The following is a 23,152-nucleotide window of genomic DNA, read 5'->3' on the forward strand; positions in this document are numbered from 1 at the left end:
TAACCATCAACCAGCAATTCGCTGCACCTCCGTTATCCAAACGTACTTTAGATAATCGTACCTGGTTATACCGTACCCTCGCTATATCGCTTACGTTTTCTCGTTGACGTTTTAGGTTCAATACGTCATGCGCACTTATCATTTATTTCATTTGTATGCCGAATACCTACAGCAATAGTTGCGTTCCTGTATACAGCTGCAGATATGAAGTGTTCACAGTATAAACGAAAACTTGGGGGCAGTACTACGTACAAATATTTTCAATAAACGTGTGTGCTTAATAAGTGCTTCTGCTAATTAGAAGAAAATGGGTATTTCTGCAAGTTCAAGTCAAGCAAATAAAGAAGAGGAAACTAGTGAAAATGAGGATAATATGTTCCGTTCTAACGAATCATTGGACTCAAACTGGTATCAAAGTAATCTCCGTATTGCATCAGATAATGCCGAACATAGTAACACAGTCACATATAAAAAAATGCTTAACATGAAGCTCTCAGAGCCGACACTACCGAAGGGTATGACGTGGAATTATGTCATGAGAATGCATGAAATGGAACAAGCAAAACGAAGAGAAAATGTTTACGACTTGTCCAAAGATGCATATGTACTACTGTTCCATAACGATGAATTCGATAACAGTGCTTGTAACCGGCCCGGTAGTGCAAGGGACATGGAAAAAATACAGCAAGTTTTGCAACATTACCGTTGCGATAAGCTTGATATCAATGAAAACAAGCCTGAAGAATATGTACAGCAAAAGATGACCGAAAGTAAGCTGCATTCGCACATCTGCTTTCATTTAACAGGAATAATAATATAAAATACAATCTTATTATTAAATTTTCAGTTTCACAAAAAGACTTTACCTCATACAGCTGCCTGATCGTGTTCATCATGAGCCACGGAAGTGTAAACGATACAATACTGGCTTCCGATGGGAAGTGGTTTTACTTCCAGGAAGATATCGTAGACAGATGCACGTCAAACCGCACATTGGATGGTAAACCGAAACTATTTGTTCTACAGGCTTGCCGCGGAAACGATCGAATCGTGGCTGATGCAAGACCCCCCAGGAGCGATAAAGTGGATGTAATTATTTTCCAAAGCACATATCAAGGTATGATCACAAAAGAAGAACACTTTGACTTTCTTTTTAATTCAAACTCAGCCCAAGATGACGGGATGTTTACATTCCGTTGTTCATTCTTGATTTTTGTTTATTGAAGGTTACGTATCATTACGTGATATTGAGGAGGGCAGCTTTTTCATGCAATCTTTCTTAAGATTGTTGCATGAAAAAAACCAGCAAAGCATCATCAACATTAACACCCTGCTTAACCGAGAATTCAAAGAAAAAAAGTATGTTCTATCAAAAACATTTATTTATACAAAAACAAATTATATTATATTATATTACATTACATACATAATGCTAATATTTTCAGAATAGCCCAGGTACCCACAATGACAGTAACCTTGCGGAGAGACTTGATATTTGGTGAACTGCTACGATAAATAATAAGGTTCCTGCTTAAATATGCGTAAACAAAAATTGACAGCCGCGCTTCAAAATACAAAGCCGCGGCCGTCAAATCAAAACATTCGTTCGGTCTCTTGGGACACTTGCATTGACATTAGATGGTTCTTTGGCATCTTAGATTCGATCAAATATCGAACCCGTTTAATGGTTAAAACTACAACTGACTGTTGTCAAAATAATTATTATAAATGAAAGTCAACACACGACAAATAATTGAAATTTTTAATCATTTTCTTACATTACAACTTTAAAATATATTTGAGAAATAAACACATTTTTCAAAACTATTCACTGTTTACCGTACTGTACCACTCGGTGAAGCGTTTGATAGGCGAACCCGCATATTGTCACCATTGTCGTCGCTTATCAATTCTTATCGCTTTTGCAGCTGTGTGCTATCGACACAGACCCGTACGTACACCTTAACACACAGTGCTGACAGTAACAAATTGAACTTTCAACGCGTAAGGTGGTCGTGTGATCGTAGGGCCAGTGTCAACCATGGGATGCGCCGGATCAAAACACCAGGAGCCAAAGAAGGAGAAAAAGAAATCCACTACCGAAATAGTTACGGACGCGCGAGCTACAAGCACATCAGCGTTGCTAGTGACTAAGGAAACCAAAGTCACACATCAAGTGCACAGAACAATAACCAGCAGTTCGAACAATGCAAGAACCTCACAAACTATCGCTACTGCTGCTAACACCACCACAACAACCAATTTACCGACGCGCACATACACACAAGTGTATGAGTGGCCTACGCTTACTAGGTCTGTCGATGCGTCTCGGCCGTTCAGCTACCTTCAGCCAGCGTATGAATCATTTTTCTGAGAATGGTAATCGGTGAAATCTTAACAGCGGACTGATAATCTTCTTTTGTGTTTGTTTCAGTGCAAATTTCCAAGCAAATTCTACATCGTCAGCTTCTAGGAATACGTACGTAAAAGATAATATTCATATCGTTTCAGCTTAATATCAATAGTAAAACTTATTTTCCTTTTGCACTCAGTACTCAACCTGTAAAATCCCGTACGTATGATCTGTCAAAAAATGCTTATGTGTTGGTGTTCCATCATGACCAGTTCGAAAACCCAACAAATAACAGAGAGGGCAGTGCAAATGACCTGAAACAAATAAAAGAGTTTTGCCAGCACTATCGATGCGATAGGCTAGACATCAACGAAAATAAAACCAAAGCTGAGGTTAAGCGTAAAATGGGAGAAAGTAAGTGACTTTAACCATTCGCACAACGGCAAGTTGTGCTGTATTTCAATCACTGCTAACGTGTTACGTTCATCATTGCAGTTTCCAGGAAAGATTTCACCAAAAACAGCTGCCTGATCGTGTTCATCATGAGCCACGGAAGTGCAAACGATACAATTATGGCAAAGGATGGACAGTTCTACTCGTTTCAAGATGATGTAGTGGAGTACTGCACCAGTAACCGCACTTTAAACGATAAACCCAAACTATTTGTTCTGCAAGCTTGTCGAGGGGATGCGACCATGGTGGCCGATGCGACACCCTCGATGAGCTACAAAGGCGATATAATTATCTTTCAAAGCTCATACCAAGGTAATAATAGTGGTAAGAAAGGTAAAAATGAAGCGCATCTAATGGGACATTAAAACCATTTTTGTTGTTTTTATTTCATCTCCCAGGAGCTGTATCGTTTCGGAACACGCAAAGCGGTAGCTTTTTTATGCAAGCTTTCCTACGATTGGCGCACGAGCACAACGGTGAGAGTATTGTCAAGATTAATCCCCTGCTCAATCAGGAGTTTACTAATAGGAAGTAAGTGAGGTTGGAAAAAGTCGTTTAAACGGGTTTACTGATTTACATTTGAAATGTATTTTTTAGAATCCAGCAAACACCAACACTCATGACGACCTTGCGGAAGGATTTTATATTACGTCATTTGCTTAAGTGAAATACACATCACGTTATGTGAGTCTTTGTGACGTATTGTCGTGGCATTCTGAAAGTCATTTAAGCCGCGACATTACACTGTTACAGCGATCCGATAAAGTGTAACGCGTATTTTATGGAAGACAGTGTGAAACCTTGCTTGCAAGTTCATTCAACCATACCGGACAACAAAGCGGACAACAACCTTCTCCTTAGGTTTGCTATCAATCGCAATGATAACTTTATCTAGGTTCAATGAGATTAGAAACAAGTCTCCAGTTCACCACTGCTATTATTACAGATTATTTCATATTTTTATTGTATCTATGCGTCATTGCATTTTTACAAACCTAATACATTTTAATCTTACAGGGTTAGTCATATGAATTGTTCTATAAGCACATGAATATTGGAATCGTACAAGCACCATGGTAAAGGTTTGCAATCATAGAATGGAATATGACAATCAAAAAAGGAAATTCGGAAATTTAATTGTAAGGCCACGGCAGGATTTCTTTAGTTCACACTGTATCCAGATGGATTCCAGACAAAAACTATTCAAAATTATGTTTTTTAAAGAAAATAGCATTGGTTTAACGTGGACGATTACCACAGTTGAAGCTAAGTAAACGTACGCTTGTTAAATTCTCCTATTCGGTTGACAGATTTCATTATATGATTGCAAGCTTTCCACTAAGAGAATGCACTATTTCATTATCAGCCACTTTCCCAAACTCGATCGAAGAGAACCGATAATAGCAGTTGCCTAGATACAGTAGTTGTTTTATTCTATTTCATTAGTATCCTGCATAGTCACGCATACAATATGACAAAATGTTTAAAAAAATCCAAGCAAACTACAATTCCATGTCATTTTGACAATCACTACGATCGTTCTCGAATTCGATCGCGTTTGGGAAAGTGGCTGAATATGATTCAAAGCCCTGTACATGCTTTGACCAGTTTGCAACAACAACAACACAGGAGGAGATTAATTTCCTAATGGAATACAATAAACACTTGTTTAAAGTGTTTTATATGCAAGGGTAACGCTTTGTATAGCATGATACTCATTTTTATTTGATTTTTTTAAATTAAAACTATCAACATCAATATAACCGCGAAAATGTTTTAAAGCTTTTTCATTATGTTCATTGCGTTCATTGTATTGTATTTTACATGGAATAGAGAAAAGTAATTGATCCTATTTGTTGGAGTCCTATTATCCAGCAGCAATTCTAAAATATATCCTAATCCCTTAATTAAGTCTTGTGCAGAAAATCCTACACTTTACGGAGCGTCATTTCTTAGGCTCTTATCGCTATGAGTTATGACTGATCTGCGAAGGAGTAACACTGCTCCGTTCGAGGAATATAAACGGAGGGAAAGATTCCGGTGTACCTTGCAGTACCATTATCCGGCTCATGAATGGCTTCGGCGAAGATTAATTATCGACGAATCAATTAACAATTAGCAATGTATTATTCACGAAATTGGGTTAATTAGAGTTTACACTCGCGTAGTGACCCACTTTCCAAAGCACATCGGGCGAATGCTAATGGCTGCACTAAGATGCTGCGTGCTATTGATATTCCTAATGATTCATTGTGCTATGTTAAGTTTTGTAGAAACTAAAATAAATGACGTTAAAACACATGTGCTTGTCAACATTTCATTAATGTTTATCCCATATTTCCGTTCCTTCTTTTCAAATTAATTGAAACAAGTTCAAAAAGTTTCTGATACTGCGTAGAGACAGCGAAAAGAAAACTTCACACAAGTCCAAAATGCTTTGCAACCGGCGAGGGCGCATCCCAGCACCATTTTAATAGAGTCGATCCGTCCGAATTCCAATCCGTCGGAAGAATCTCATCAAAGAAAGATAATAAATCCATTCGCCTCGTCCGGCAGCTTGGAGCGCGCAGCACCAGTAAGAAAGTTTAGCGTCGAACAGAAGCTTTCCGGTAGCGTAGAATGGGTAGAGGGAAAGGGAAGGGCTGGATAAAAATTCAAAAGTGAATTGCTGCTCATCGATTTGCTTAATGAAAATCGCTTTCACCCTAGCCCTGTGCCGGAGCCCAGATACGGAAGCACTCGTCCAGCACGGACTCGACGACCATCGCCGGGGAGGTGGTATTTTCCATTTCATTAGCATTGCTGTAGGCGAAACCCTCGTGGAAGGTGAGGGTTGAGAAAGTGGAAACAACACGCCATAGAAAAGCAAGCTATAGAGGCTTTCAATCTTTCAAGTTTATCAAAATTAATCCAACCAGTAAACCCTTTTTTTTGGCCCCAACATGCCAGACGGTTCGACATGGTTCGATTTGGATAACGGCCGAATGCAGATAAGTGGTCGGGTATGATCTGCCTCTTCGCGGTTGGAACGAGTTATTGAACTCGTTTTTTTCCTCCCACTTGTTCCACAAAATTAGTTGAACAAGAAGAAAAAGCTTACGCTGCCTGGCAGACTATTACTTGCGTATGCAAAATCAACCAGCAAAAGGAATGGCAGCCCTTTCTTGCCACATTGTAGCCTACGATCATTTTTAACTCAAACTAGGAGGCCGCCCTGCCGTTTACTCTTTCTCGGGTCGTGGGTCGTGTGAAAAATAAATCCAGTAGTTCAAGAGCATTTGAACCTGAAATTGCTGTGAATTTCCTAGTGCATACTAGAGGTCGTACGTGGCGCTTTTTGCCCCATTCCACTCGTGTGCCAGTGCGAGCGTGGAAGCATGAAGCACATAATTAAAAAGAAAAAGGTCATCCTTAGGCTGAGATGCACTGAACAACCGAAGCAGTTGAGTGAGTGGTTTTTCCACTACGATGCTGAAGTGTCTTGCTTCCGCTGGAGCGTTTGCTACAAACAGTCTCGGCACGTTCTTCGGGGATAAAAGGAAAAAAGGCGAAAGAATGTTTAACCTTTGGCAGGAAGCAATCTGGAACGTAAGATGTGTGTACTCATTAGGAATAACAATGACGATTGTTAGTGGAAAATAGAGATTAAACTGTGGCAATCACAAGGAAAACAAAATCAGAATGAATGAATTGAAGGCACAATCTCAAAATTTGACTTGGAAATACTTTTTCATCACCAGCACTCAATTTAATAGTTTTCACACCGCATTTTCTTTTCCATTTAGTCAATATTAATCTTTTTAACAAAAGAGAACGCTTCAAGAGTACATTTTCTACTTCATCAGCTTGTGTGTATCCCATACAACTTTCAACAACAAACAAATACAACAAAGGGCATGTTACAGTCACCTGCATGTCGAGCACCATGGAGCACGGAGTGTAAATGAGGTGCGCTCGAAAATGAAACAAGAGAAACAAACTTTCTAAATAACATTTATGCTTGATTAGGAAAGTTTTTTCGTTTGCTTGCAACCATGGTGACAGTGTAACTGAGTGGAACAGAACAGAAAAAAGCATGTTAAGTAGTGGCGATAAACTTTTTCTAAAAATCAAAGTTTGATCGTACAGGTGAGTTGCTTTTACTGTTTGGACAATGATATTGAGAGACAAAGAAGATCTATTTTACATGGAACAAAAAACACTGTATGCAGTATGTTTTGATTAAATGATTAAATGTGCTCGAGAAACCATCACTTGTAAAGTTTTTAATATTTCATAAAAATGTCACCTGATTATGCTGACTTGAAATAACATGTGAGCTTTTTCTAGCCTTGGCTAGTCTTGTAAGCTAAACAATTAATTTTACAATACAGCTGTAACAGTTGCTCTAGTTACTGACCGCATCTCCTTTCTAACAAATTCTTATGAATTTATTGAAGTTCTTTTAATTATCCATAAATAACGCAAAAAATAATAAATAATAAATAAATAAGCGCAAGCCAAATCTCACAATTTACAGCTAAAATATCACAAATTTTTGTATAATATTGCAAGGAGGGGATGGTTTTAGCTGTGGATTCGGACTGAATATAACAGTTTTAAGCCTTTTGAAATAGTTTTTAACATTCGACCAAAAGGGCAATTATTTGCCTTGTACAATTGATGTGTCAATTCAGTACAATTTGCTCAAAGAACTGTCAGATATAGAAAACCGTGTATCTTCGAATCCGCGTATAGGAGGTAGCTCGAGGACTACCTGTACAGTCTTTCCCTGAGCTACGGAAATAATGCCTCCAGCATCGTGTTACTCGATTTTTCATGTAATTTAAACATAACGGTTCTCCGTCAAAATAATGTTTGAAAATAATTGTTTTTTATCATAATTTAGTACTTGTATGCACTTACTTATTTTTTTTAAACGTGCAGAACACTTCGTTATGTATGACTTTTTAGAGATTCTAAAATTGTTTGAGAAAATGGTACCGATTTGACACATGAGCTATACAAAAAAACTTAATTGTCAACAAATAAAATTAATATAAAATAAAATAATAATCTTTTAAACAACTATATAGTTATGTGAGCAAATTCTGTGTTAACAAAATTTAAATCTTTTATGTTTACCACACCCACCTCCGGCCCTTTGTAACGCTTAAAACTTATTGCTGGAAGGCGCTTTCTCGTGCCAATGAGTGTAGCGTAATTAATGGATAAGCCCTTACCATAGCATCACTGATTTATATTACTAGTATCAACCGAGCTGCATGATAAAAGCACGATAAAATCAAACAACAATGGCAGAAAAGTATTTTTCTTCTTACCACGCTTTCCCCTCCTCCTCACCACATCGCTCTTCCCTGTACATTACCACGTATCATAGCTGCATTCTTTGCTGTAGCATTAAATCTTTTAGCAGCCGTACCGATATCCGACATGCCCACAGCAAGATTCTCCGGTCAGACGATATTGACACGCCTGCAACCGTTGTTGTCTGTTGACATGGATAGTTGCACACCGTGGTATTTGCGATCGAACTCTGCTCACGCTCCTGATACCGAACCAGTTTGCACCCGGCAAAGAGGATAATATTTATGTAGGCAAATTCCGTACCGTAAGTCAACGCAGAGAGAGAGAGAGAGAGAGAGAGAGAGAGAGAGAGAGAGAGAGAGAGAGATCGATCGACAGGCGTCAGACAAATGGTTGCCCATCCATAACACATCCCTTTTCGATGGTATCGATTCACAAACGAAACAAACAGCCAACGCTTTCGACAGAAGCTTTGATGCCTTGTCCAGCACGGGATTTTCTTAGATGCACTCGTAAATAAACGAGTACCGGTGCGCTAGTGGTTTGTGATATGTTTGCGAATGCTTCGGTCAATCAATCGATCCGTTCCAATCGGTACAGTCTGCCGAGTGAAGCATCCGCAACTAACCTGATATTTGCTGGGCTCGTTGCAATGTGACCGATGTATGAATGCAACTATTTAAAATAAATATAACTCAACCCAATGCCCCAACTTCAATCGGCTTGCCATTCCCGGATGTTGTGCTGCCTTTGCAAAATAAATTGTAGCTACAGGATTTTTTAATAAAAATGCCTCCACCATGACAACTGCTTCAATTGCTTATTGGATTGCTACAAGCGGGCCATGTAGGGAGATGTTTTAGGCAGAAATGAATTACGGTGCATCGGTCTGGGGTATCGCTGTACCTGTAGAAGTAGCAGCATTCGATACCGTAAGCGCGTTTGGTGCTCAATTTTGAAGAATGTTCTCCGACCGCCCGCCTGCTCAAACAACACAAGGCTGTACTGTCGGCCAAAGGATGGAAGGATCAGAAGAATACGACGATGTTTATTTTTCTCCGTTTGATTGTGTGGCTTTGTTTATTTGTAAGGCAGGTGTATCGAACCACAACCGGGCCCTCGCCGCTCGGGAAGAAACTATCGTTCTTCGTGTGCTCGATGTGCCATCTCGGCTACTAAAACTGCATCAGCCCGTCCCCGACGTCGGTTTTTATTGATATTGGATATTGTCGAACAGGGCCTTTGCGTCTGTTGCGTTTGGGCCCTCCCATCATACCCCACAAAGGTGGAGGTTTGTTTAGGGAGGGGGTAGCGAAATTGAAATAGTTTGTCTTTCTGGTTCTCAATTTTTCACAAAACACTCGCAGTAGCCAAACCCGCTTCTAGCTGCATTGGCTGTGGAGTGGGAGGCTCTGGCGTAAGAAAGGAGCTGCGCACCACCCACCTCGTTCATCAACCCATGCAAGAGGGACGGAGTTCAGTAGAAGGCAAAAGAAGAACAAAACAACACACACAAAAACCTCGCCCGGAAATGAAAAATTCCAAAGCGGATTGCTCATTTCGACTCAAGACTGTGGTATTTTACTGCTCTCTGTTCGGATTTGCTCTGCAACCGACGACAAAAAGATGGCACCCGGTTTGTGCCACACAGTTTGCTTTTTTTCCTCGTTTTCGGGTACAGATTTTTCATTTGTATTCAATTAAACTCAACAACTACTGCTGGAGGAGTTGGGTCGTTTTCTTGAGATTTTTTTTGTGTTGATTTTTCTACACTCCACTTCATTGCTCGCTACTGTTGCTAATGGAAAAGTGGTGCACAGCAACACAAAAAAAGTTGTCCCTCCTGCACGCTTAACCTGGTGCAGCTGACATCTCAACGATGTAGCAGTGCAGCTCGGAAAGGCAACTGAAACCGTTTGCCGCCTGTCATTAGTTCACCCGAGAGTACAACGAACATTATGCTAATGTGCTTGAATATCAAAGGCAACACACAGGGGGTATTATAATACCCGGTGAGTGTGCAAGCTGATGAAACATCATGTTCTCGTGGAAGTTCATTATGCAAATGTAAGATGCATGTTGCTCGGTGCGTTGTCCGCTGTACCTGGCGCTGGTACCGTTGCTGTGGCGGTACCAGTTGGGAAGGTATATTGATGGGATGGTTACAACTCACAAGTTTTTTTTCGCGAAATATAATACCCTCCATATGACTGACGAACTAAGCGCTTCAAATGAAAAATGTTGAACAATATGTTAGAGGTTTGAACAATAACACAATAACTTCGATACTTTGTCATTGTGCACTATCAGCCTTTTACTTCCCAGCACAAATTGGCTTAAAAAATCCATATTTAGCTATTCTAGCACATATTAGCTGTATTTATATTAGATACTTAAGTAAAATCCGGCACGAAGGACCAAAAACCAAGAATTATTATACAGATACTAGCTGGCCTGACAAACTGAGTTATTCAGAAAAAAAACTAAAATATTTCATTATTGCTTTTTTACTTGGGATTGTTGTATCGTGCCCCTCAGGATCCAATCATTGAGTATAAACCACCAGGCACCTTACACCAAGTGTCACAATAATATATACAACACAACAACAATCCTGCTCTTTGTATGGGAGTTAGAAAACCATTATTAAATTAAGTTTAGTGTAATATCTGAACGATTTTTAAGTCTTAAAACCTATTCTCATACCACCATAAGGTATGTGCAAAGATTCATTAAAAATGATTCAGCAGTTTCGGAGGTTGCTCGCAACAAACACCGTGACAAGAGATTTTTATATATATATAGATAGATAGAAGAAGAAGATTTGCAGCCTGTAAAGCCTGTGCAGCCTGTAAAGCAATGATTCCAAGCGTTTTTTCGCAAATTGTAATACCCTATATGGCTTACAAAGTAACGTGTACAAAAGCAAAAAGTTGGAACAATATGTCAAAAGTTTGAACCATACTGTAATGTCTTGAGATATTTTCTAATGCCGAACTATCAGTTTTTTACCCCTCAGCACAAATTACCTTAGAAAAATCCCATATTTTGCTATTCCAGCACATATTAGCTAGGATCCGGTTCGAAGGACCAAAATCCTAGAATTGTGTAGAGCTAATTGCAGCTATCAAGGCACCAACACCTTTGTGCCAGTTAATCTTTACTCCGTAAAACCAAACTGCGCATTAATCTTACGCGTTCAAAAGCCCTCTTAAATCCCACCTTTAGCATTTCCCGAGCACCGAACAAGCGCTGTTTTTGGAAAATTTTTACCACACGCCAGAAAACTATGCTGCAACGCCCCCCTCTCTCCCCCCCATTGCGGCAGGAAGTGGGGTAACAGTCTAGTGTCTTAATCGTGCGCAACGAGTCGTTACGGTGAAAGTCATTATCGCACTGCCTCGCACACAGTGGCAGACAATTCTGAAAGTGCGACGCTAAATTTTGGAAAGGAAACGTTGTTTTTTTCGCTCTTGCTTCAAGATTTATAAATGTCGTAATGACGCACGATTATCACCGTTAAGGTAAGTGGAAAAGTTTTATGGTCCGATGGTGGTTTGAAAAGGTGAATTATCGCGGGAAATTGTTGGCATATGACTTGGTGGAGCATTTTTCTTCCACTCCCTTTCTGGGGTTTGCTGGAAGATTGAACATTGTAAATCAACCTTTTTTTACAATCCTTAATCCATGTATAATCCAACTTGTGTAGGGAATGTAAATCACTGTTAAATGAAAACGACAATTAATGCCTGCAGGTAAATATTTCACTCAATCTGGCCTGTGCACCAAACGTTCGGGCACCGCCTTAAGCTCCTCAATTCATCACAACCAGATTAGCAATCAACTGCCGTTCGACGACCGTTCAAGAAACGGTGGCCAACACAACGAAAATCTCATTACACTCGTTTCGGCAGCAGTTCACAGTTTGTAGATTTAATTTCACCACCGTGACACATCGACTGACTATCGTGCTATCCCGCTCACAGCCAGCACTAACGAACGACGACGCTCATCCAACTTCAAAGCAGCCAGCAAACGACACTAGCCTAATTCGTTTACACTCAAATGAACTGAGCAAATAAAAGCGCGACAGTACCCGCTACGAGTACGAGGCGCGGTGGCATCGTTCCAACTAAGCCCCCCCCTCCCCCGGTTCCTGTGTCGGTCAACATAATTCCATGGCAAGAACAAAACCAACCAGACCGAAACCGGTGCCGCCAATGGGTGAGCCCTACCCGTTCGATCAGTAAACGTTGAGCAAACCGGTTGTCCCTATATGAAAGGGATAGTGCCACCAGTGCCGCCAGTGCTCGTAATGTTCCGCTTAATCTGAATGATGGCATAAAAAGCAACGGTCGCTTGTCGCTGTGTCGCTCGTTGAAGCAAGAGGCTCGAGCACTACCAAACGAACTCGAAACATAAAAGATGACTCGAGCCACCGTTGGCTTACTGGGATGCTTTGAAAATGTCTGTATCGAAAGAGCAGGAGCAAAAACTAGTCACATGCACACACACACTGGTATCATCGAGCGTTACTTCCTTCCAGATTAACGAAAAACAAACACTATTAGGTAGTAGCGTTAATGTTTCCCTTTCTTTTCCCGCGTGCCCTTCGGAAAGGTGACACCTGCGGAATGATAGCGTGCGGGCCCTGGGTCCACATTCGACCGTGGGATTGTGCACCGGGGGAAAAAACGGGAAAACTTTTGCACAACCCATATATGAAATCGTTCCAGTCAACTGCGGCAAGTTTCGAAAGCCGTATCTTTGCCGAACAGACCGAACACCAACCGGGGGACACGAAATGTACCATAACCTAGCACACAGCAAAAAGGGACGACAGCATGGAAAAAAACATGGGACTTGGGGCAAAAGGTAAAGAAGAGAGGAGAAAAAACCCTCCAAACTCTGTAGCAGAAAAGGCAGGAAATAAAATGTTCCACAGTACGGGAGGGATTTGCCGGAGCGCGGGCATGGGGCCGGTGCACACCACGGGAAGCCCATTTTGAAATGGAGAGAGGCACACATACATACACACACAAGATAGGGGCCTACATAATTTAAAAAATCCTTAAACGATTCCACGACATTTCGCTGCGCCCATATCACCGAAAACCTTTTCGGACATGGTTATGGACCCGAACAACGGAACCGTTTAGCCGGGAAGTGCTACACGCCGTGTTCGTGTGTGTGCGTCTGGGTATGTGCGTGACGGGCAGACAGGCGGAGCATCCCAGAGTTCGTGTTAAAACTGGCGCACAGGGCCTGGGTGAGAAGCAAAGAAAAAAAGGAAAACAAGCCAACAGCTAGGGATGGTTGGAAGGTAAAGAAGTGAACGACTTTTGCCTCTCTGCAGCACCATATGTTGTTTGTGCAGGCCGCGTAGCGTGGTCGTGGCAATGCGACAAAGGTACCCCGGGAAAGGAAGCATTAGACATGGACGAACAAGCGTGCGCCCGTGGGTGTGTGTGTGTGTGTGTGTGTGGGTGAAAAGCATTAAATAGCTGATGATGGTAATTTAAAGCCACCATCGACGATTCCATTGCTATCGCTATAGATTTCCACCGGCTCCCCCTGGTTGTTGGTGGGTGGGGGGGGGAGTAAGTTTACCAAAGCGCATCGCACAACCTTTGCAGCCAAGCCGAGGTGGAGCGGGGGTTTCGATGCTCCCGGGAGGAGACTTTTCAACCCACCTCCCCGTTTGTCTCCGTTGGGAAATGTTGGGCAAGCGCGCGCTCGCTCTCTCTAAATTGTTCATTTATATTTATGAGATCGTTCGGGATGGGGACGCCATGAAGGAATTCGTGTTCGCCAGGCACATCAGGGGGTTTAGGGAGACACCGAAGAGTCACAGAGAAAGAGAGATGCAGAGAGGACGCATATGACCGAGAATCGATTTTAAACACTATTTCCTGATCAAGAGCTATATAGCTTCTTTTTTTTTGCAAGCAGCCCGAGAGGTGTATTATTATTTTAGTGTTACGTGTTTGATGAGATGAGCTCTCGAGCTCGATTTACGGCACGGTGGTGTGCGAAGGATGAACCGGAACGCAAAGCACTAGGGAGAGATACATGTTTACGGAAATTCGCATTTTATCAATTATAGACACTACCTTGCACAAACACACACAAACAAATGGGTCAGAAAGCTATCACATTTTCCTGGAAAAGGAAGGTCTGGACGGTGTGAACCGGAACAGCCTAATAATGCTTCGTTCAGCACTGAATAGGTCACGTGCGCACATTGAGCGAACATTAGAAAACGCATTATGTTTTATGTTATGTGAAATGTAGCAAAACACATGCATGTTGTTGGCGTTGAAAAACATGTTTGTTTCGGTTTGAAATAGAATCGATTTCGATTCTCCAGAATCCCTCGCCATTTTGTTGAATTTAAATAAAAATTACCGTTTTTTTTTCAATTTGACTGATGAAAATGTGTGAACTTAAAAAAACAATTTTTTTTCTAAAAAGTTTTGATGCTTAATATCAAATTTGAGAGGTTCAATTTTTAACCCTGTTGTATTTCACTCGTATATTTGTACTTCTGTATCTTTTCCGTTTGTACGCTTCTCCCGACGCTGCTCCAGTGGCGCACTTTTTTCCCGTTCCCCCTGTTGACAGCCGCTGTCAGCCAACCGCTACCAGGTTGGTCCATTTGGTGATGTTGACATTTCGATGGTTATGACAGCTCTTCCCTCCGAAATAGTTATTTACAGTAGTAGCCTTTGTGGTGTTTTTGATACTCCTTGCTGATCGCCGCAGTTTTGCTTCCGGTGGTATTTCCGCTGAACATGGAGCCTCTGATGGAAAACTCATTGGTGGAGGGTTGGATGGTTGCGCTTGTACTATTGACCTAGATCCACAATCTGTCATTAGTTCTGGTGTACTGCTATTTTTCGGGATGGTATTAGTTTCTGATTCCAAATTATGCGAAGTAGTCTCTCTGCCTTGCCAAGAAGTGTTCCTATTTATGGGTTTTTGCATACTAATACCCACAGCACGCATTTGATCGATGTGACGTCTCCAAGTTCGTCCATCATCTAACTCTATTTCATAATGCAGTTTACCTAATCTTGCTGTTACTTTTCCGAATTCCCATTTGTTATTTTTAATGTACTCCCTTGCAGCTACTCTTTGTCCTATTTCAAAATCTTTAGTTTTTATGATTTCTCTATTGTTCGAGTTTGAAGTTGGAATCATTATGTCAATACGGCTGCGTATTTGCCTTCCAAATACTAACAAAGAGGGCGAAAAACCAGTGCTAGGATGAATTATTTTTCTGTAAGACAATAGAATATTGCTCAACACTTCTGGAATTTCTGTACGATTACACTTTACTGCCTTCAGCTTTGATTTTAGTGTTTGAATAAAACGCTCGGCCTGTCCATTTGTCGCTGGATGGTAAGGTGCACTAAATTTATGAATCACCCCGTTTAGCTTTAAAAACCTGGTAAATTCCGTTGACGAAAATTGAGTGCCATTGTCGCTAACCAAAACCATAGGAATTCCGAATGTACCGAATATTTCCCTGCAGGCATTAATTGTGGTTTCGGTAGTCATGTTGTTGACGACACGGACCTCAGGCCATTTAGAGAAAGCATCCACTAAAATAAAAAAGTAGCTTCCCATGAAAGGACCAGCATAATCCACATGCACCCTCTGAAAAGGCCCTTCTGCTTTCTCCCAGCAATGTATCGGTACTTTTGGTGGGTTTGCTCTTGTCTCTTGACAGGGTTGGCAGTTATTTACAATGTTTTCAATTTCTTTGTCTATGTTGGGCCACCAACAATAACTTCTGCCAAAGATTTGATTCTAGAGATCCCAAAATGAGAAGAGTGAAGCTCCTGTAATACCTTTTCTCTTAATAAAGGCGGAATGTAAACTCTACTCCCCCGCATAATACAATCACTTTGTAAATCGAATTCATTTTGATCAATACCAAAACAGTGTTTCGGTAAAATTATTTTACCCGTTCTGAGGGCACGCAGTAGTTCTTCAACATTTGGGTCTACAGCTGTGGCTTTTGCCAATTCAGGAACTGTTAAAGGCAATGTTTCGATTACGTTGATCTCAACTAAATCGGAATCCTCTATTCTTCTATCAGAATCCTCTGACGGTAAAGGCAACCTTGACAATGCATCGGCGTTACAGTGGTTTACAGATTTCCGGTGACGAATGTTATAATCAAACCCTTGTAAAAAAGCTGCATAGTGCTGCATTCGCATTGCCGACATCGTTGGTAATCCTTTGGATTCTGAAAATATCTGTGATAAGGGTTTGTTGTCCGTTACCAGAGTAAATTTCCGTCCATATAAATATTGGTGAAATTTATGCACTCCGAAAATGATTGCGTAGGCTTCTTTGTCGATCTGAGAATATCGCTGTTGAGTTTTGTTTAAAGTTTGCGATGCGTATTGTAATGGCCTTTCGGTTCCATCGGCAAATTTATGGCTAAGGACGGCACCTACCCCGTAGGTGAGGCATCTGTAGCTAATATGAGAGGAAGGTTAGGATCATAGTGTACCAGTACTCTCTCCGTTTGCATTTCCCTTTTTACCTGAGCGAATGCCTTTTGGCAATGCTCGTCCCAAACGTATGGTATTCCATCTTTTAGAAGATTGTTTAAAGGATAGTTTACAGTACTTAAATTTGGGAAGAACCGTCCGTAATAATTTACCAAACCTAGAAAAGATCTTAATTCATCTACGGATTTCGGAGCCGGCATGTCCTGTATGGCCTTAATTTTTGTATGTAGTTTGTGTATGCCATGTTTATCAACTAGGTATCCACAATATTCTATTTGATCTGCGAAAAACTCGCATTTAGCTTTGTTTACTTTTAGATTGTACTTTCGTAATCTTTTTAGTACTTCTTCTAATCTTTTTAAATGGATTTCATCGTTTGGCCCTGTAATTCTAATATCATCAATAAAAGCAGTTACTCCTGGAATGTCCTGTAGAATCTGTTCGATTAACCTCTGAAATATTGCTGGTGCCGATGCCACCCCGTACATTAGTCTGGTAGGGCGGTACAATCCTTTGTGGGTTGCTAATGTTAAAATATCCCGACAATCGGGGCTTACCTCCAATTGCAGATAGGCTTGGGAAAGGTCTAATTTAGAAAATTTTTCCCCGCCTGCAATATTTGTGAACAATTCCTCAACTGTCGGTAGTGGGTGCTCGTCTACTAATAGGTTTGGATTAACCGTGATTTTATAGTCACCACATAATCTTACATTACCCCCTGATTTTTTTTACTGGCACAATAGGTGTAGCCCATTCAGAATGATCCACTTTCTCTAGAACGTTTTCCTCAACTAATTTATTGATTTCATTGGTTACAGCATCTCGGACAGCAAATGCGACAGGCCGCGCTTTGATAAAAATAGGTTTTGTTTCTTTGCGAAGAGTTAATGAAGCTTGTAACCCTTCAATTTTGCCTATTCCTGCCTCAAATACTTCCGAATATTTTTTTAGTAGAGCTTCTAGTATTGAGCATGGAGTGAAATTTTCCTTTTCACAATATGAAACTTCTTGACTGGTATGCATAAATTTATTCAAATCTAACTTTATAGTTCTCATCCAGTTACGTCCAAGCAAAGGATTTCTGTCGGATTTTGTGACAAGCAATGGCAAAGGAATTTCTAAATTTTTAATTTTTGCTCTCACTTCGATCTCTCCAAGAACGTTGATAACACCGTTGCAGTAACTTTTCAATTTTACATTGCTTTTCTTCATCAATGTGTTAGGAAAACAATTTAATCTATCCCTGTTACTTATTAGTGATACTGGAGAACCCGTGTCCACCTCGAAAATAAGTTTTCTATCAGAGATTTCCATTTCCAGCAAAAACTTACCCGCCAGATTTTGCACTGCTCTCAGGTTGAGCACATCCACAACGTCATCGTCACAGGCAGGAAGATCAGGCTCGTACTCCAGTGTGTGTACTCCTGCTCGTTGTAGTTTTGTACGACACACTTTATCCAAGTGTCCCATTTTCTTGCAGTAGTTGCAAATTGCATTCCGGTGTCGACACTTATCCGCAAAATGCTCTTCGTTTCCACACCGATAGCAAGCTGTTTTCCTTTGAACCGTTGTTAGCTTGCTCTTCTTCTTGCTCGTGGTGCTGATGTGCTGAACTGGATACGCTGCACCGGCGCCGTGTATTTCGTCTGCGCCTCGATTTGACATTTCCATACTAAAAGCTATGTCCTTCGCTTTAGCCAATGTTAAGTCGCGCATCTCGAGCAACCGCGATTGGATCGCACGGTTTTGGAGTCCGAATACAAATTGGTTTCTCAAGGCTTTGTCGAGGTAATCCCCAAAATTGCATGTTTGTGCTAGCTTCTCCAATTCCATTAGATACGTAGACAGTGTTTCGTTTTCAGCTTGCTTCCGATTTGCAAACTTGAAATTTTCCAAAATTTCTAAAGGATTTGGGTTGAAATGCTCTTGAAGAATGGAAACAATTTCCTGGAACGTTTTAGTTTGCGGTTCTGCATTCTTTAACTTGTTGCACAACACGTCATAAGTAGCACCACCCATATAATGGAGAAGGTAATCACGTTTGTCTTCTTCGGAAACTCGATGGATTTTGAAGGCAATTTGCAACCTTTCCAACCATCTCTGGATTTTGCAGTTTGTTGGATCAAACGGCTCAAATGAGAACATTGTAGACATATTCGTAACAGCAGTAGTTATCCCCCGGACCGAAACAGACAGAGCGGTACCTTCACCCACACTTGAGCCGGGCACCGATGTGCTGGATGTAGTAGAACTGGATGCCTTTGGTTTTACCGCAGCAGAATGGGCCGTAACAGGGCCTCTAGTAGAAGTGTTCGAAGAAATAGGCTTAGCAGTAGCAGAATTGTCCGTAGCAAGGACGCCAGTAGGAAGGTTTGAAGAAGAATCGGCCGTAGGTGTTCCGGTACTGGCAGATTTAGCAGCAGCCCGTGTGGTGACAGAAGCAGCAGGAATTTCGGTCTTCTTTGACGCCGGATCCATGAAAACAACACAAGCTTTGCTTAGGTATAATAACGTGGTTTTCGTACTTCCTCGTCGCCAATTTGTTGTATTTCACTCGTATATTTGTACTTCTGTATCTTTTCCGTTTGTACGCTTCTCCCGACGCTGCTCCAGTGGCGCACTTTTTTCCCGTTCCCCCTGTTGACAGCCGCTGTCAGCCAACCGCTACCAGGTTGGTCCATTTGGTGATGTTGACATTTCGATGGTTATGACAAACCCCAAACCCACTTTTGTTGAGAAACTCCCGTTCCAGGAACAAAGCAATAATAAAATGTCAGCCGCGCCCGATGGATGCGCCCAGTACTTCATGAATATTTTATCTTAATTACACGCGCGCCAACCATCATTGTACTGGGGCGGTCGATAATGCCACCACCGTGTCTCATACCAGTCACCCTTTTACCAGCTTGCTTCCATTTTAAGGCTTTTCGGTTTTGAAAAATTTACTCATCATCCTCCGTCAAGACGCGAAGGCAGCAATCTGCAATAGTCTGCTTGTGTTGTGCCAGGCCCACGAAATGTGCTTTGTTTCCATGGCTCTGGAAATTAAAGATGAACCCAAAGCTAGAAAGACACTAGGCGACCAATGTTTGCTGACAGTCCCTTCCCAAAAAAAGGGTGTCTCTTGTTAAAGTCCTTCCAACACGAAAGCTCTATTGTGGGACGATTTTTTTGCTCACCTTTTCAATCTCCTTCAAAGTTAGTTGCGTTGGTTTGCTATTGATCGTGTTAATTTGTTTTTTTTTGCCTTCTCCTACCACTTGTCTAGCAGCTTTTTTTCCATGGTAACATGCCATCAACGAAGAAATGAAAGACGAGAGCTACCGAAAAAAAAAAATCCGCATACAATGGTACAAGGTAAAATTAAACAATCATAAAGCTCTGGAGATGATGAATCACTGCCATTGCCGTGCTAAATGAAAAATCCAACGCGACTTAATTAAAATTTTGCGCTCCACCTTCGGCTTGTTCCACACCTCCAATTAGAGCACGTTTTCTTATGTTCGTGCGCTCAACCGAAACAAAAAGCGAAACAAGTTGTACGCAACAACATCAACTGCAACAAAAAACCCTTCGCACCGAAACTAAACTGCTGCTCGTAGCATTGGTGACAGACTCCAGTTTATCCTTGACATCTTTCTTCATTCGCTTCACATGCACCGTCGTTTTGGGAGGAGGCAGAGAACGGTAACGAAAGAAACGGAAAAACACACCTTATCACGCTTGCACAAACGAGATGCTGTGCTTTTGTTTCTTTTTTGCACAAACGTCCTAACGCAACCACCATATATTTCCCGAAACAACAAAGTCCCCAACATCTGACAGGGCACACTACACTACACTACTACTTCTTCTGTTCAACACTGTTGCACAAAAACCTTGTGCGTCACTTCCGCTTTCAACCTTGAAATTCAATTCCATTTTCCATCGGCCAAGCGCGGCAACCCGCAATGGCGAAGCGCAATGTGCAGCGTGCAATGGGGAAGAACACCACCTGAGCACACGCGAAAGCAGCGCCCTCTGGCCTGGCTAGAAGTTAGTGTGTTTTTCTCCAACAGCGTGGCATGAAAAAGTGGTCAATACAACTTCGTTTCCGGACGCTCGCTTTTCATTTCTGTTTTCCCCCTGACCGTCCTGTCGTCGTGGTTCCTCCCGCCTTCCATCGACTTTTCAATGGAGGGTTTCCTACGCTAGCAGGTTGTTTTGTTTTTTTTTCCCTCCACTCTTGGTCGTGTCGTGTTTTGTTTTTTTCCCTCCACTCTTGGTCGTCGTCCTCTTCCATCGTTGCTGTTCTCGCTTCATTTCCTGCGTTTCTGCTTTTTCTATTACCTGAATTGAAAATGCAATTGCAATGCGTTTGCAATGCACCGCAGACGACCCAGGCCGCAAGCAGTACGACGGGTTGGACCTGGACGAATAATTTAGTAACTGGGGCTGTGTGTTTGTATGTCTCGGCGAGTTCCCTGTGGCCACGACTGCTTTCCAAAGGAGGTTTGTCGGGAAGTAAATTTGCATCCCGCTGACACACTTTCCGTGCTATGTGTATGCCGAAGATCTATGCCCGTAACCAATTGCATACAAACAGGGGCCGTCCTGTACAAAGTGAAATGGGGATGGATGGCCCGATGATTCTTCGCATTGTTTAGCAGTATGGATTTCGTGGTTACAGGGGAAAACCGGAATGGAAAATGTGCACAATTATGTTCGTAACGGGAAACGCTGCATCTCGTCCTTTGTGACAGTATCTTAATTTTTTTTGTATGTAAATAATTGTTTATTAATTTAAGCACTATTTTTTTATAGTAACTAGTTTGAATAATTACATCTTGCACGTTTTAATAGTGAGCAATGCTCATCGCAATAAGTAATTTTAGAACAATCTAATGGTTGGTCCTTATTCAATCAATATGAGCGCCTGAAGGTATGCATTAATCAATACTAACCACTTCTTGTAACCGCAAGGCCAGACGAGGTGAAATATACAGCGCAATGAACTATTTGACAAGCGAAATATTTGACAGCTAAAGGGTTGGGGGTGATACAACATCCGCTTTCGAAAATCACTTAAAAAGAGTATCTTCTTAAGCATTCACAAATGGAAAGAAATGATGAACTGATGACTAAAAATTAACGAAATACTTGATATTGAAGTTATTTAATGGATTTAGTTGCGATTTTGTACACCTTATTTGTTTACATTGCACATCAGCTGGTTGCTGTGATGCGTTATCTGACAGATATTTCACCTGTCAAATAGTTCATTTCGCTGTATATTTCACGTCGTCTGACCTTGCGGTAAGTGTTTAAACATTCGAAGTACATTCATTTCTACTTATATTCACCAATTATTTAGCAAAAAAAAAAATCATCCAAACGTCACAGTTTAGGTTCAATATGAAGTATTTTATTCTGCAGAAAATTTCCAGCTTTCAATGTTTGTCCCACACAATGTCACACATACCAAACCCAATAACTTTGCACAAGAATGCCAAACGTGCAATCTCTCTTTACGAGCATCGGGGAATGTTTGTCCCCGCCGTCTTCGAAGCCACCCGTGGCAAGACATCTTTTTTCCGCCTTCGGTGCCGCAAAATATGTAAAGAATGAATTTTATTTTTTCCTTCTCCACCCCACCTTTCTATACCTAGCAATCCACTAACCTCACTAGCACACCCACTGGGCCACCCGGAAGGCTCAGATTTGACCGCGTGGTAAAATGGAAAGCATTCCAACACTTCCGACTATGTCAGGGCGGTATTTGTGCAGCAAAACGGCTTCCCACGGCAGTCCGGTGCGAACGGTATGGCAGCGGTCGCGCACTGCCGCAGAACGATCGATTGGTCCTCCCCGCGGTCCCCGTGGAAAAGACGTCACAAAAGCGTGAAGCAGTCACCTGCCAGCTGGCACACGCAGCAGCAGCGTCAAGCAAGATGCAAAAGTGCAAAAATTTCTCCACCGAGAGCTATCCCGTTGGAAGCCAATAAGCGATAAAAGCTCACGGATCGATACGAGAAACTTTGGCGCGGTGGCAATCAGGTGACATGGCAGCAGCAGCAGTAGCAGCAGCAACACCAGCACAAATCAGACCACGGTTAGCCTAATGGAGGGACAAACGGGAACCAACTTTTCTGCCGCTGTCACGTGTTCGTGTGTCCTCTGCCAATTTGCCTTTCGTCTTGCCCCCCGCTGGCCTTTGGCAGGTAATCAAGCGTGTGAAGCTTCCGGGAGTTCTCGCTCCTGGGATGGTGTAATGAACCGGGCAGGAACGTAATTCACTCTGTGTGTGTGTGTGTGTGTGTGATGATTTTTTGTACAACAAACAAACATCTGTGCTACGATGCCGCGGTAGCGGGCATGTTAAGGGTGCAAAGGGTTTGATTCTTTCTAGCAACACCTCGAACGCTATTCAATTGATGAGAAAAGTTTCCCCAACGGAGAACATAATGTTTTCCTGCTGGTGTTTGCTGAATCGTGACATTATCAACCAGGACAGAACTGGGACGGAAAGATT

At 41.7% G+C, this 23,152-nt stretch overlaps 3 protein-coding genes across 6 annotated transcripts in view; 2 read left to right on the top strand and 1 right to left on the bottom strand.

Moving 5' to 3' along the window:
• Positions 1-23,152, bottom strand: part of LOC120900919 — a 286,191-nt gene that overhangs the window by 257,901 nt on the left and 5,138 nt on the right. The window lies entirely within an intron of this gene.
• LOC120900925 (caspase-1-like) lies at positions 166-1,759 on the top strand. 2 transcript variants are annotated; one of them, XM_040308537.1, is made up of 4 exons: positions 166-770; positions 848-1,117; positions 1,227-1,359; positions 1,446-1,759. In XM_040308537.1, exons 1-4 carry the CDS (start codon positions 308-310, stop codon positions 1,513-1,515), a joined length of 936 nt encoding a protein of 311 aa, XP_040164471.1. In that variant the 5' UTR covers positions 166-307; the 3' UTR covers positions 1,516-1,759. The 2 variants fall into 2 exon arrangements, with proteins under 2 accessions (XP_040164471.1, XP_040164472.1); XM_040308538.1 differs by lacking the exon at positions 1,446-1,759 and having other exon boundaries at positions 1,169-1,260.
• Positions 1,943-5,107, top strand: LOC120900924 (caspase-1-like). 2 transcript variants are annotated; one of them, XM_040308536.1, is made up of 7 exons: positions 1,943-2,355; positions 2,435-2,479; positions 2,553-2,767; positions 2,849-3,118; positions 3,205-3,337; positions 3,404-3,490; positions 3,560-5,107. In XM_040308536.1, exons 1-6 carry the CDS (start codon positions 2,042-2,044, stop codon positions 3,471-3,473), a joined length of 1,047 nt encoding a protein of 348 aa, XP_040164470.1. In that variant the 5' UTR covers positions 1,943-2,041; the 3' UTR covers positions 3,474-3,490; positions 3,560-5,107. The 2 variants fall into 2 exon arrangements, with proteins under 2 accessions (XP_040164470.1, XP_040164469.1); XM_040308535.1 differs by having other exon boundaries at positions 1,944-2,355; positions 3,404-5,107.

This window comes from Anopheles arabiensis, chromosome 3 (assembly GCF_016920715.1).
Source record: "Anopheles arabiensis isolate DONGOLA chromosome 3, AaraD3, whole genome shotgun sequence".
Taxonomy (NCBI): domain Eukaryota; kingdom Metazoa; phylum Arthropoda; class Insecta; order Diptera; family Culicidae; genus Anopheles; species Anopheles arabiensis.